General features: G+C 58.6%; 1 protein-coding gene across 10 annotated transcripts in view; it reads right to left on the bottom strand.

The window, feature by feature from the left end:
• AGRN (agrin) overlaps positions 1-14,861 on the bottom strand; it is a 109,726-nt gene that overhangs the window by 15,729 nt on the left and 79,136 nt on the right. For all 10 annotated transcript variants that reach the window (XM_039390849.1, XM_039390852.1, XM_027728582.2 and 7 more), the window contains 15 exons: positions 13,140-13,334; positions 12,041-12,241; positions 10,373-10,518; positions 10,124-10,229; positions 9,698-9,811; positions 7,963-8,127; positions 7,122-7,265; positions 6,891-7,015; positions 6,319-6,424; positions 5,706-6,089; positions 5,435-5,569; positions 3,956-4,083; positions 2,083-2,197; positions 1,651-1,770; positions 738-1,076 (listed from right to left, as the gene is read on the bottom strand). In XM_039390849.1, the coding sequence (XP_039246783.1) occupies positions 738-1,076; positions 1,651-1,770; positions 2,083-2,197; positions 3,956-4,083; positions 5,435-5,569; positions 5,706-6,089; positions 6,319-6,424; positions 6,891-7,015; positions 7,122-7,265; positions 7,963-8,127; positions 9,698-9,811; positions 10,124-10,229; positions 10,373-10,518; positions 12,041-12,241; positions 13,140-13,334 (2,523 nt within the window). The remainder of the gene's footprint in view (positions 1-737; positions 1,077-1,650; positions 1,771-2,082; positions 2,198-3,955; positions 4,084-5,434; positions 5,570-5,705; positions 6,090-6,318; positions 6,425-6,890; positions 7,016-7,121; positions 7,266-7,962; positions 8,128-9,697; positions 9,812-10,123; positions 10,230-10,372; positions 10,519-12,040; positions 12,242-13,139; positions 13,335-14,861) is intronic.

The raw sequence follows: 14,861 nt of genomic DNA, 5'->3' as shown, positions 1-14,861 counted from the left end.
GGATGGTGGGGGGTGAGCTCAGAGGTCCCTCCCCACCCCGCTCTGGGATGCTGAAACCCAGCAAGAGTTCTGAGATGCTGGAATTCTGTTCTGAGGGGATGTTACAGACCCTCGCTCTGAGGAATACAACATCACTGTTAAAGGGACAAGGGGTACTCTGTTCCAGAGCTCTGCCTACGGATGTTCTGTACTAATGAAAAGATAACAGAAAGGACAACTTAGTAGTCATGAATTAGATAGAATGGACATCTGGGGAGATGAGCAAGCTGAAGCAGAGGGGGGTTTCACAAGCTCCCAGTACGTAGTCAGGAAAAGTTCATGACAAAGAGGACCCTCTTGAGGCTGAAGGACCAGAAAGACCACCAGAGGACTCCCTAAAAGGACAGCCCTGTCTCAAGCTCCGCCTAGACTCTGCCCATTATGAATATGATAATTAGATTGTGAAATTAAACGAATGTGCATGTATAGATGTTGTAATCACTCACAAAAACTGTATAAATTACCCGGCTTTTCACTGAGAACTTCGGAGCTAGTTTGTCCAGCTCTGAGCAAAATCCGTTTGCCCAGACTTGGTTTTCACTCAGGAAAACCATCAGGGGGTAGAACTGCCCCTGGCTAGACTCCCCAGCGTTGCTCAAAACAAATACCTTTGCTGCTTAAAGACTCAAAACTGTCCCTGAGCAGCCTCCTTTCTGCCAATTTTGGCACCAATGCCATGGTGGGTGGGGGGCACTCACTTTTCTCGCAGACGGCCCCTCCCTTGCCCGCGGGGCAGCTGCAGGTGAACTCCTCGCCGTCGTCCTCGCAGGTGCCCCCGTGCAGGCAGGGGTGGGAGTCGCAGGGCCGGGGGGGTCTCCTGGTGACGGGGGGCTGCCGGGTGGGCTTCCTGCGGGTGCTGGCGGCCGGCAGGAGGGTGGGAGGGCTGGGCCTCCGGGTGCTCCCGGCGGCGCCGTCGGGGCGCTGCCCGCGGGCCGTGGTGACGGCGGCGGCCGTGGTGGCCCTGCGGGTGGTGGCCGGGGCCATGGTGGTGGCCGTGGTGGTGGTGATGGTGGTGGTGAAGAGCCTGGGGATCCAGTCTGGAAGGGCAAAGGGCGGGGAGAAGTCAGTGCTTCGCAGCCCTCTCCGGGGCAGGGGCGGCCGCGCTCCCACGTGCCACGTGTCTGTCTTCCCTGGAAAATCACTGTTCTGGGTTTATGAGGATGGACAAGGCCTGGCCACCTCTTCAGGAGCACCAGGACAGGCTCTCTTTCCACTGCCACGGTGCAGCAGTTGCCATGTGCCATGAAAAAGTGGGGCAATTCTACCCCCGGATGGTTTTCCTGAGTGAAAACCAAGTCTGGGCACACGGATTTTACTCAGAGGCCCCTGGCACAGGTTGCCCAGAGAAGCTGTGGGCCAGGTTGGACAAGCCTTGGGGTTGGGTCCACCGTGGCAGGGGGGGTGGAATGAGATGAGCTTCAAGATCCCTTCCAAAACATTCCATGATTCCCTGATTCTGCACCACCCTCTGCACCCTGGCACTGCAAGGGGGAGCTTTTCATGGGTTACTGCTACAGACAAAAAGCCCTGGCAAGAGCAGAAGAGCCACCCTGCCCATCTGAAAGCCTAATCCAAGCGAGGGGGGGCCGGCCACAGACAGAGGGGACTCACCAAAATCCATGAATTTGACATGCTCCTGCTGGGGCTTCTTCACCAGGATGGTCTTCTTCTTGGAAGCTTTGATCTGCTTCAGCAGGGCCGCTTGGATATCAGCTGCCGTGTAGGACGTGGCTGCTCACAGCCAGGAGGAGGAAGGACAAAAGGAAGAGTGAAGATACAAGCCCACCCAGCAGCTCCTCTCCCACAGCTCATCCAGATTTGCTCCTTTCCCAAGGAAAACGCTTCCAGCCCTCCAGGCACCAGCTTAGGGCTCACCCACTCCCAGCTCTGTTGGTTTTGCTGGGCAGAAAACACAACCCTGGCAAATTTTAGGAAGGTTCTTTCCTTCTCCTTGCCACACATGTGTTTCTCCAGGCGGCATTCCCGCTGGGAATGCCTGCTCCCTCCCTGGGCAGGTGGGGGTGCCCCAGGGAATGCTCCTACCTGGGTCAAAGTGGGACTCCACGAAGACACGGACGGCGCTGCTCTGCCCCAGGTCCCGCACACGGATGCTCTTGAAATCCTTCTTGACGTCAGAACTGCGGAAAAGCTCGTCCAGCTGCTCGGTGGGAGGGGGAGGAACAAAGGGAACAACCTGGTTAATGGGGAGATCCTGGGGAATGGATCTTTCCGGGGAAAGATCTGGAGTCTCGGACAGTCTCCTTGGTTTCAACCCACAGGGGTTTGCATCCAACCCTTTGCAAGACACAGACACACAGAGGACAGGGCTCTGCTGTGCTGGGTGACAATTCCAGGTGGTCCCTATTCTTTAAGGTAAGGACAGGATCCATAAATAATGTGGGACACCCCGTGGTACCTGTGAGGAGGAGCAGAACAGAGCCAAAGCAGAGACACCTTGCAGCTCATCCAGGGATTTTCTATTGTGTGGCATCTAAGTCTTCCTGATCTCTTCCAAAGCTGTGTAAACCTGCTTAGGCACTTTGGAAAATCCCATAAAGCCCTATTCTGCATCTTTAAGTACCTGCCTGCCTTTTAAAACTTGGCTGTTGGATACTGCAGGATTTGTCTGAAGTCACATGAAGGAGACAGTGGCAGTGCAAGGCTCACAGCAAGTCAGGGCTGTAACACCCCTGCCAGCTGTCTGTCCAGGTTGGTCTGTCCACCAATTCCTTCCTCTGGCTTCCAGGCAAAGACAGAAGACAGTAATTAACTGATTAATGGTCCCATGGCACAGTCTCCCCCTTTAAATTTGGAATAGTGAGCAGAGGGGTGAAGGAGCACATCACATCCCTGGGCAGGCTGCACAGGGAACAGGTCTCTGCAGCACAGGGCTGTGGCAGGAGCTCTCAGCCCAGCCACAGATGCCTTTTGTGCCATGGTTTCATGTTGCCAGCCTGGGAAAACAGAAACCAGCAAAGGCCCTTAATGGATGAACCCGTGAATGAAGCTTTTGTGTGCACGTTTCCATCCTGGGCTGTACTGGGAGACACTGGTATTGTGCTGCAGAACTGCAGGAGCCAGCTGGTCCATGTGCCAGGCACACATCTGCTGGTGTGACTGCACTGAGGGCTTGCCAGCTTTCTGTGTGCAGCTTGGAACCCGCTCTAAATGTGTTGATGTCCTTGCAAAGATGGTTTGTGTTTGCTGTGCCACCCTGCAGGCTCCAGCAGAACGTTGTTACCTCGCCCAGCACCCCCAAATGTACACACTGCCACCCAAAATCCACATACTCCTGCAGCTGGCAATGCAGGGGGTTCCCCTCAGGGATGGGAGGCTGGATTTACACAAGCAGCTTCCCAAGCTGTGGAGCTGAACCACAGGGTGAAGGGGTTCTGGATGTGTTTTTAACTCAGGGTTTTCCCTGGAGATAAGGACACTTTGGGAAATCCAAGGGGTTAAGGCAGAACCTCTTGCCTGAACTGTCCCACCACCGTGGTCAAGCTGAAGAAGGATTTTGAACTCAGAAGGATTTTTTGACCCAGCACAAAGGGAGGTTGTGGCCAGGCGGGGGTCGGTCTCTTCCCCCAGGTAACAGGATGAAAGGAAATGGCCTCAAGTTGCACCAGAGGAGGTTTAGATGGGATATTAGGAAAAAATTTCTTCACCAAAAGGGTTGTCAAGCACTGGAACAGGCTACCCAGAGCAGGGGTGGAATCACCATCCCTGGAAGTGTTCAAAAAACACGAGGATGTGGCACTTCGGGACATGGTTTGCTGGTGAACACAGTGCTGGGTTAATGATGGACTTGATGGCCTTGGAGGGCTTTTCCAGCCCTTATTCTGTGACTCAGTGACTCCACGGTGTGGCAGGGCCCCCTCTTTTGCCGAGGACAGAAGATCCCTGCCCTGGAACTCACCGCGCTCTCGATGCTCCGGGCCGTCTCCCCAAAGAGCTCCGACTTGGGGTCAGCCATCTCCGGGGTGTAGAACAGCTCCTGGCCTTCCACCTCCTCCAGGATGAGGACTCCTTGGAAGACTTTGGTAGCTGTGGCAGGGAGGGAACACAGTACAAACACCTTTAGTTTGGGTGGGCAGGGGGGGAGGCGTGAGGCCGAGAGCCGCCAAGAGCATCCGAGTCCCTGGGGAAGGGGGATGGCAGTGTGTGGGTAGTGCCAGTGCTGGGGTTAGTCTGGATGGGTCTGGGAGAGCCATGGAGGATTAGTGTCACAGGGTGCTGGAGCAGATGGCAAAGACCAGGCTGGAGATGGCAGCTTTTACCATACGGGTTCCTCTGAGCTCCGGCCCGGAGAGCAGCCCCCCTGCACCGGCTGAGTGACAAGAGAGACACATTAGCAGGACAGTCAGCATTCCAGGACCAGACACGGGCATGCACAGGGCACAGGAGGGAGAAACCTGGGCTCTGGACAAGGAGAAGACCTGTGCTGGGAGAAGGAAGGACAGAGCCTTCCAGGCCAGCCCTGCCAAACCCAAGCGAAACTGTGACAGGTCCCTTCCAGGGGGGGCAGTGGGATGCAGAGAGATCCCACTGTGGGTAACCACGTGGGAGGGTCCCTGCAGCTGTTGGGGGTTGAAAGGGGAATGTGGTGTCCAGAGGAAAAGGGGGTGTCCTGCTGGAAACCACAAGGGCACTTGGGAAGGACCTCAGTGAGGAAATATCTGGGACACAGCCCCAGAGCACCGATTTTCAGGGTAAGGAGGATGGACATCTTCTGACGGAGCAGAGGTGGGGCTGTGCTTCCTCAACATGTGGAAAAGGACTGTGAGCAGGAAAAGAGATTCCAGCTGGATCAGGGGAGCAGAGCACACCCCTGGGAACCACTGTGACAGTCAAGCAGCTCAGAGCCCCCAGGATGCCCATCAGGGACCCCAGGGGTACAGCTGCTCTCCCCCCAGCACCAAACTGGTCCTGGCCCCAGCTCCCTTTACAGCCACTAACACAGGGAATCCAAACAATTCCCTCCTCTACCCTAGTGCCAGTGGAGAGATTGGCAGAAGCCTGGGCAAAGCACTGGTCAAATTTTTAAGGCTGTAGCAGTCAAGGAGGAAGGTGGTCACCTGAGGGAAGAGAATAGCAGTGCTCCGGCTGCCCACGTGAACAGCAGTGCCCACCCGAGCACCAGGGCTGGTTGCTGGGGGCTGTGGCAGGTTGGCACCGTGTCTGGCAGCTGCTGTGGCTCAGCACATCCCCGTGAACACCCCCTTCAAGGGACACGCCAGCCCCCGGACGGGGCACGGGACCGTCCTCGCTGCCAGCCGGGCAAGCACAGCGCCGTGCTGCCCTCCCTGCTGGGCATCTCCCCGTGGCACCCCACATCTCAGCCTGACTCCTGACCCCCCACAGGGACCCCCAGAGCCCAACCCCGGGACAAATTCACCTGGGCAGTTGCTGCCCTCGGCGTCGGCAGCCGCGGTCTTGCCGTCGGAGCAGCATCCCAGCGGGGCGTTGTAACACGTGGCCCTCTCCACGGCCGGGGTGGGCGTCACCTGCCCTTCCTCCACCTCCTCTTCCCCTGCAGGGGCACCAAGAGGAGCGTTCACCAGCAGCAGTAAGACCTCCCCTCTGCGTCAGAGAACGGGGCTGAGCCACAGCTCACACACACACAGGGTTTGGCCGGACCCACGAGCGGCCCCAGAGCGCCCACTCACCGGCAGAGCCCGCCCCGCTGGACTCCTGGTCCCCGCTGGCGCCCATCTCCTGGTCCCCACTGCCCTCAGCACTGCCCGACTCCCCGTAGGCAGGCTGGGGGGTGGCCAGGACCACCGGGGCGGTGGAGAGAGGCCGCACCGTGGTCTTGTGCCCGCCGTGGGTGGCCCAGGGCGTCGTGGCCGGCCTGGCCGTCGTGACGCGTCTCGTCGTGGGGTGACCCCGTTCCGTGGGCTTGGCTTCCAGCGGCGGGGAGCTGGTGGCCACCTCGGTGGGCTCTGGAGCCTGGGTGGTGAGGGGCAGGGGCGGGGGGAGGATGAGCCGGTCCAAGGGCAGCGTGGGCAGCGGCGTGGGAGGCGACGGGTGGCTCGTGTGGGTGATGGACTCTGGAAGGAGCAGCAAACAGGGCGGGTAAGGAGGGGGGCACCTTCCGGGAAAGGCTGGCAGCGGCACTGGGAAGCAGGTTGCAAACCCGTGACTCTGGTTGGGAACCCTCAGGGCACCTGCCCTGGGCAGGAAATGTCAGGAAATGCCCTGGCACTGCAGAGGAAAGCAGCCAGACCTCAGGTCACGGGGCTGGCACTGCCCCAGCCCCCCAGAGCAGCGGGCACTCACCGTGGCACTGCCCCACGTGCTTCACCGTGATGACCTGGCCCTGCCTGCAGGCGATGGTCCTCAGCTGGCACTGGTCCCCATAGGTGACACCGTCAGAGCCACACACCTGGGGGGCAGAGAGGACACGTGAGCTGTGCCTCTGTCCTCCTCCGAGCAAAAGAAACTTGTCTCTAAATGCTGGGAGAATTCTGAGGCAGAGGGGACACGTGAGCTGCACCCCCTGTCCTTCTCCAGGCAAAATAAACCGGGCTCTAAAGGCTGGAAGGATTTGGAAGGAGTCCCTCTGAGGCGCAGAGGGGATGGTCTGCACAGAGGGACCCGAGGTGGGCTGTGGGAGGTCAGAAGCAGAGCGAACTCAGAGTTCTCAGGTGGGGGACAGAGCATCCAGCTCTGCTGGAGACATCTACCCTTGCACATCCCCCTTCCCCACGCACCAAGGCAGGGACCAAACCCGCCCTCCTGCTTCTTGTGGGGGGAAGAGACACAAGACCCCCACGCTGCCTGACACAGATGAACCCCCACAGGTCCCTGCTCGCCCCCCTGAGCCCCCCAGGGCTGCCTGTCCCCCAAACCTTGGTCATGTTGGCCTCTGAGCACAGCGGGGACGGGCACTCGCAGTGGGCAAAGCCGTTGACCTCCACGCACGAGGCCCCAAACTCGCAGCTCATCTCCTCGCAGGATTTTGGGGCCGAGGGGTCTGGTGGGGTAGGAAGAAGAGGTGATCAGAGCACACAGAAAGCAAAATCCCTCCCCTCCTGGTGCATCTTAGCTCTCCCAAGGACCCGTTTCTTGGTGCCCCTCACCTTTCTCGCAGCCAGTCATGCCCAGTTTGCTGCCGTTGGGGCACTGGTTGCACTTCATGCCAGTGATGCCAGTCTTGCAGGAGCACAGCCCCGTCATCTGCTCGCAGTCATCCCGCACTGACCCCACGGGGTCGCAGTTACAGGCTGGGAGAGAAGGGCAAAACCACACTGTTGTGCTGGGGGGTTCATGGAGCCGACTGCAGCATCACCCGGGTCCCTCTGGCACGGGGCACGTCACCCAGCTCTGCAGGACAGCTGCTGGAGGTGACTTACAAACAGTCACTGCATGGCTTGTGACAGGACAAACAGCTGCTGGAGGTGACTTACAGTGGGACAAACAGTCACTGCATGGCTTGTGACAGGACAAACAGCTGCTGAAGGACTTGCAATGGGACCAACAGCCACTGGAGCTGACATACAACAGGACCAACAGCCAGTGGGGGACTTGCAATAGGACAAACAGCTGCTGAAGGTGACTACAATGGGACAGTGACTGGATGATTTACAATAGGACAAACAGCTGCTGGATGACTTACAATGGGACCAACAGTCACTGGAGGTGACTTACAACAGGACAAACAGCCACTGGAGGACTTGCAATGGGACAATCACTGGAGGTGATTGATAATGGGACAAACAGGTGCTGGAGATGACTTGCAAGGGGACCAAGTCACTGGAGGTGCCTGACGATGGGACCAACGTTGGGGCTCACAGTTTTAACATCAACACCCTGACACCCGCCCCGAGCAGGCCATGGGGCCGTGCCCGTGGGAGCAGCAGGATGAGGGGTGCTGATGCCCCAGCCCTGCCCCGGGTGCTGCCCCAGCCCCGCCCCACTCACGGGTGCAGCCGCTCTTGCTGTCGGTGACGATGCCGCGGAAGTTCCAGAAGCCCGGCTCGCAGCGGTCGCACTTGAGCCCCCCCACGCCGGGCTTGCAGGAGCACTGCCCCGTGCCAGGGTCACAGGAACCCCCGTAGGAGCCGTAGGGGTTGCACTGGCACGTGCCTGTGGGCAGAGAGAGCCTCAGAGAGGGGCTGAGCCGGGGAGGAGCCCCCGAGCTCCAGCCAGGGTGGGCTCGCGCTGGGCAGGGGGAGGTTCCACCAGCTGCTCCTGCTCCGAGGGGGAACTAAACCTCCAAGGGATCAGCCTGCTGTCATCAAGGACTCCTCTCTCATTACCATCAAAGGGGAAGGAAGCTATTAGAAGTTTATTATTAATTCATTAATTAGGAACTTGATGGAGGGGAGCGATCCAAAGATAGACAGAGAGACGCTTCTCCTCACCCACAGGGAGCAGGGGAAAAGAGACACGGGGAGAAAGGGAGACCTGAGGAGCAGCCAGGAGGGTGCCATGAGCACATCCCCACGCTGCCAGAGGCAGGGAAGTGGCACATCCACGGACAAACCTGCCCCAGGGGCTTCAAGCTGCTGGTTAAGTGGTAATTAGCCCCTGATGAATGATTGCTGCCAGCACAGGGACACAGGTGGGACAGAAACCAGTGGGATACTGAACCCCAGTGAAGTGGGAAGCTGTGCCCATGGACTGGAGGGCAGGATTTCCACCAGAGACACAGAGGATCACCACTACCAGTGTGGTGCTAAAAACAAAATGCTTGTGTCCTCTGTAGCATCACCCTGACTGTCTCCTCTGCCCAGCACCCACCTCAGCCTGCAACACCCCCCCTACTCCTGCCAGGACACCTCTGGACATTCAATGCTGCCACTTTTGAAATTATCCAGCACATTACACAGGACTCCCCCCTCATCAAAGAGGCATTAGCCCAGCACAGGCACAGCACGAGCCGTGTCTCCACGGGGTGATGTGCTCCCTGCCAGGCAGCCACAGCCTCAGCTGTTAAAGGCTTTGCTAATGCCTTTCAAAATGCTCCTTCTGGCCCTGATAATTATTTAATAAATATTAATGAAACGCTGGGCAGCTCGGCTTCCTGCACAGTGCAGTCACCCACCAGTCACTGGTCCTGGGGTGGCCTGTGCAAGGTCCCCAGGTGAACCTCCAAGCTCTGTTCCACCTCATCCTGCAGCTCAAGGACAGGTGGAATATTCCTGTCGCTCAGGCTGGTGAGTCCAGCAATGGGCTGAAGGCACCAGTGGCACAGTCTTGGCCCCAGGGGCACTTCTGGGGGCATCCAGACAAGTTCTGAGCTCCCATCCTGCCTTCCTGCATTTCAAAGGGATTTAGGCCTGGAGGTTGTCTCAGAGCTTTTGGAAGGACAAGAGCATCACCAGTAGATCCAGAAGGGGAACCACACGTGCTGGGAGGTTGTAGCAAGGTGGGGAGTTTGTTCCTCCTCCCATGTAACAAGTGACAGGACCAGAGGAAACGGCCTCAAGTTGTGCCAGGGGAGGTCTAGATGGGATATCAGGGAAAATTTCTTCACTGAAAGGCTGGTCAGGCATTGGAAGAGGCTGACCAGGGAATCACCACCCCTGAAGGTGTTTAAAAAACACGTGGGTGTGGCACCTGGGGACAAGGGTTAGTGGTGGACCTGGCAGTGCTGGGTCAAGGGTTGGACTCCAAGGTTTTAGAAGGCTTTCCCAACACAAAATCCACTCACTTGGACATCCTGCTGCTCCCACTCCGAGTGCCAGGGTCACGTTGTCTGGGCAGCAGCCGTAGATGGTCTGGCTGCAGTGCACAACCAGGAGGGGTGGTGGGGTTGTGGCAAGGGCTGCAGAGGAAGGCAGAGGGGTACAGGTTATTTTTGGCAGGCAGGACACTGCTGGGATGCATGGCCAAGGTATGGATGGAGCAGCAGGCAGCAATTCCTGCAAAACCACACGGAGATTCTGGGAACAGGCCACGAGGCGAGGTCCTGCCCTTAGCCAGGGAGAGCACAGGGCATGGAACAGGAAGGATGCAGCGGGATCAGCAAATGAACAGGGACACAGTGGGCACTTATCCACAGGGAAAGGGCACCAGGCTGGGCACCCCCAGAGCTTGTGCCAGCTTTGGTGGGGAGGGCTGCCATCAGGGGACTCACCACGACAGGCTCCTTGGCCAGTGACATAGAGATCCTGGCGCTTCTCACACCGTGTCTTCTTCAGCTCACACTCGTTGGCGTAGGTGACACCATCGGAGCCACACACCTGCCAGGACAGGGAGGGGCAGCCGCTCAGGGCAGCCCCTGGCATGGGAAGGCGGGTTCCCTATCCCATGGGATGCCCTCTCCTGGCCCAGGGAACCAAGGGAGGAGAAGAGGGGAGGGGAGGGAGGGTGCAGGGGGGCTCACCGGGCTGCGGGGCACGGCCAGGCAGGTGAAGTCGCACACGCAGCGATCGTCCTCGGCGTCCTCGTCCCACCAGCCCCCGAACTGCCGGCACCGGTCCTGCTCACACTCGCTGCCATCCCCGGAGCCAGAGCCCCCCGAGCCACACTCTGCAAGGGAGGACCACCCTGGGGACACAGGGCTCAGCCCCAGCACGGGGGGGAGCGGAGGGGATGGGGCCAAAGCCCTGTCCTGGCACCAGGATGTGCCCACAGCTGCACACACCCGCCCGAATCTGAGTAGATTCAACCTCCTCAGCACAAGCAACCCCAAAATCCCGGGCCAAATATATTTGGATGTTTATGCCCAGCTGTCAGGGAAGATCTGTCTCTCTCTTGGACAAAGCAGGTTCTCCCACCACTGACTGTGCTGAGCCAACACAATGAGAACTGCAAACCTGCTTTAGCCTGAGGTTTTCCTCCTCCAGCATCACTGCAGGAGCCAAACCAAGGCTCCTGCAGCTCCCTGCAGCTCAGCCAGCTGACAGCCACGCACGGGAGGGAGGGCTGCCACCGGCCTTGGTGACAATTTAACTCCATGCTTTGATCCCACTCCTTTTCTTGCTCTCCCAAACGTGCTGAGCACAGGGAGATTGCTGCTGCCGATATGGAGAGCAGAGCAGAGGAAGGGACGGGGTTTGGGTTTAGAAGTTCGGTTAGGGAGATATTTTAAGTACCTAAAGCCTGTCCCCAGCCTGGCTGCCTCTCTGTAAGATGCTCAGAGCTCCAGCAGCAAGAGAGATGTTGCTGATTTCAAAGGCTTCTTAAAGGGGAAGGGTAGGGGGGGGAAGGGAAACCTGGCCCTTTTTATTGAATGATCAAAGGCTGGGATTTGGCATTACACAGAGAATTATTTAAGCTCTTCTCCCAGAGGGACATCAACCTGAAATTCCCCAAGGAGGGCTGTGATCAAACACCATGTTATGTCTTCCTCTCTCCTTAAGCTCTTCCACGCACTGAAGTCCTTTCCAGCTTGACTACATGTGCAACGAGCCAGGGAATCTCAGCTCACCGGAGCGGGGAGGTTTAGGTGCCTCCCTTACATGAATTCAGCCAGCAATAACCCACAGCCTTCCCCAAACTGGGAAAACTCAGCAGGTTCTTAGCTTTTAGCCTGGCCAAGCAAGGTACAGCCAACCCTACAACCTTCCCTGGCACTCAGGCAACAGCACCATGGAATGGGTTGGAACGGACCTTAAGGATCATCTTGTTCCAAGCCCTCTCCTGGGGGCCAGGATGCCATGGGATGTCACCCACTGGACCAGGTCACAGGCCAGGCCCTCAAGCAGCCCCAGAACAGAGGGAAGCAAAGCAGCAGCTGCGCTCCCAGCCCCAGGAATGGCTCTGTTTCCCTGGATGAGACCCTCCAAAGCGTGACATTAAAGCAGCGATAACTCCCTGTCCACCCAATCGGGTGGCATCACCTCCACAATGCTGGGTACAGGGGAAAGGGGGGTGGCAAGCGGGGTGCTGAGTGGGCAGGAGGCATTGCTGGCACACTGTGCTGGGCATTCTGGGGGTCTCACAGGGCACCGTGCCCGAGCTCCACACAGCAGGGCTCCCGTGGCAGCGGAACCCTCCGTCCCCCCTCCCTCTCTCCCTGGTTCATGCACCCCCACACCCTCACACCTACCATCCTCACAGGGCCCCGTCCTGGCCACCTCGATGCTCTTCTTCTGCTGGCAGGAGGCCACGTGCAGCTCGCACTGGTTGTCGTAGGTGAGCCCGTCGGTGCCGCACACCGGGGCCGGGGGCTGGCGCTCGCAGCGCGGGCACACGCACTGCCCACCCACACAGCGGCTGCCAAAGGAGCACACCGTGCTGCCACACGACTCTGGGGACACAGGGGGGAACACAGGCAGGCGTCACGGGGGCTCTCGTGGCCGGCTGAGCAGCGCCACACAGCTGGGGACCACTGACGTTATTGTTTGATTTGATCGGTGCAAAGGCTCTGCAACGGCCAGGTGCCCACCCTGAGCATTCCTGACCCCCCATCAGCACCCACGGGCACTGTGTGCCCACCCTGAGCATTCCTGACCCCCCATCAGCACCCACAGCTGTGGTGTCCAACAATTCTTCCTTACACCACTAAGAAATCCCATTTACTCTCGTGGCGTGTTCTGACTTGAGCCCATGGAGCACTGAGGGTCATCTGTCACACTCAGGCATTCTCTCCCGAATTCAGGGAGGATCTCCACGCACCAGCTCAATCCCTGGAACATCAGACCCAGCTGGACAGGTTTTATGAGGCTCGAATCATTGCTTTTACCCAAACAGCTTTTGCCTTAATGAAGAACCCGGCCAGGGCTTTTAATTCATTAAGAAATTAGCACAGACATTTCCCTGGGCTGGGGAGTGGGGAGGAAACGCGGGAACAAAGAGGAATTAACCCCAGGGGATGGGGGCGGAGGGAAAGCCGTGTGTGATCAAACAGACCCTCAGTGCTTTCAGTTCTGGTGGTGGCCATTAACACGTTTTTAGCCCGATTTCTTCGCTCAGCCCGGTGGACACTAATCCAATTTCTCTACCAAGTAATGGGGGGGGGGGAGAAGATACCACCTACAATGGGGAAACAACTAAACCAGCTGGGGATAAAATTCCTCCTAAGCCACATGGGAAGACCACGCGGGATGAGGCGAAAAGCCCAGCCGAGTGGGTGACCCGCCGAGCCCCGGGTGGGCAGGGCCAGGGGGGGGCGAGCGGAGGGATGGAGGGGACCTTGGCAGACTCACTGCAGTCTCCCTGGGCGGCCACCAGGATGTTGGTCTGCTGGGTGCAGGCTCGGACGTGCAGCTCGCACTCGCTGCCGTAGGTGCGGCCGTCGGAGCCGCACACGGGCTGGGCAGAGGGCACGCACTCGGTGGGGCACACGCAGCGCCCCGTCTCCGCCTCGCAGATGGCCCCGAACTGGCACTTCCCGCAGCGCTCTGTGCGGAGCAAAGGACAAAGCCAGGAGGTTAAAGCAGCGCCGAGGTGGGGGGCGTTGGCTGAGCACAGAGCAGAGACTGCACGGGCTGGGAGGGACCTTAAAGCCCGTCTCGTTCCACCCCCTGACGTGGGCGGGGACACCTTCCACCAGACCAGGTTGCTCCAACCTGGCGTTGGACACTTCCAGGGATGGATCTTGGAGCACCCTGGTCTAGTGGAAGGTGTTCCCTTCCCCCATGAGATAGGCTGTAAGGTCCTGTGCAACCCAGCCGTGGACACTCCCAGGGATGGGGCAGCCACAGCTTCTCTGGGCAACCCGTGCCAGGCCCTCCCCACCCTCACAGGGATGAATTCCTTCCCAATCTCCCATCTAAACCTACTAACGCAGATCTAAACCCACCCAATGCAGAAATGAAACCTCCCTGCTCCCACCTCGAGCCCCTGCAGACACCACAGCTCTCCCGGAGCAGCAGCCCCAGGGCAGAGTGGAAGGGAGGGAGTGAGGGCAGGGATGTGGGAGGAGGGAAAGGCTGGGAGGCAGAAAGGCAATAACTACTTGTAAAAGCCATCAGGGCCAGGAGTAACGTGCTGAAATGTCACCGTGGCTGTGTGCTGGCAGAGCCAGAGAGGAGGTGGGAGAGTGTGGGGCTGAGAGTAATTATGGGGAGCAATAAATCAGCCCCAGCCCCGGGAGGAGCAGCAGAGCCTCCCCAGCAGCCCGGGGGAGAGAGCCAGCAGCATTCCCACACGGCACAGCAGCAGGATGGGAAGAGGAGGTTGCCTGGGAAGAGGGATACCACAGTCCCCTCGTTCATCAGGGCACCAGCAGCGCTGGATGCAGGTGTAACATCAAATGTCACAGTGCCACCTCCCCGGAGGGACCCCCAGCCTGCCGCAGACACACAGGGCACACGAGGGCAGGCTGGGGGCAGAGAAGATGTTTATCATCCTGACAACTCCCTCTCCAAGCAGCTTTCACTCCTTGCAGGAGAGCCCAGACTCCAGCCAGCACCTCCCCTGACTCCCGGGTATTTACTAATTCACGGCTTCATTTTCTCCTTCAGACAAACACCCCTCTTTTTTCCCCTCCCTACCGGTCATTTCAGGAGGAATTTGGCTCCAAGGTGGTTTTCCCTTCTCTTTCTTTCACACGGCAGCTGCTGCCTTGGCATGGGGGAGGGAAGATGCACCAACCCCCTGCTCGGTTTGTGCTGTTGGCCAGGAGGTTTCTATCTATGGCACAAATCCTGCAGCCACACACGGGCTCTGCAGGTCAGGGGAGAGGATGCTCAGGGCAGCCAGCTCCTGAGAGCCAGCCTGAAGGTTTGGGACAGAAAACTGCATTTTGATGAAACTGCAACGAGCCCAGCCCTACCTGAACAGATTCTGTCCCAGGAGAACAGAGTCAGCCCAGGCTGTGCCTGTCTGCAAACACTCTCTGACTGGCAAAGCTGGCACAGAGAGTGAGCCTGCAGATGGAAGTGTCTGGAACAGGCTCCCCAGGGCAGTGGGCACAGCCCCAAGGC

Source organism: Pipra filicauda, unplaced genomic scaffold (assembly GCF_003945595.2).
Source record: "Pipra filicauda isolate LSUMZ 115617 unplaced genomic scaffold, ASM394559v2 scaffold87_size3191425_pilon, whole genome shotgun sequence".
NCBI lineage: Eukaryota > Metazoa > Chordata > Aves > Passeriformes > Pipridae > Pipra > Pipra filicauda.
This window is presented reverse-complemented; position numbering and strand designations above follow the sequence as displayed.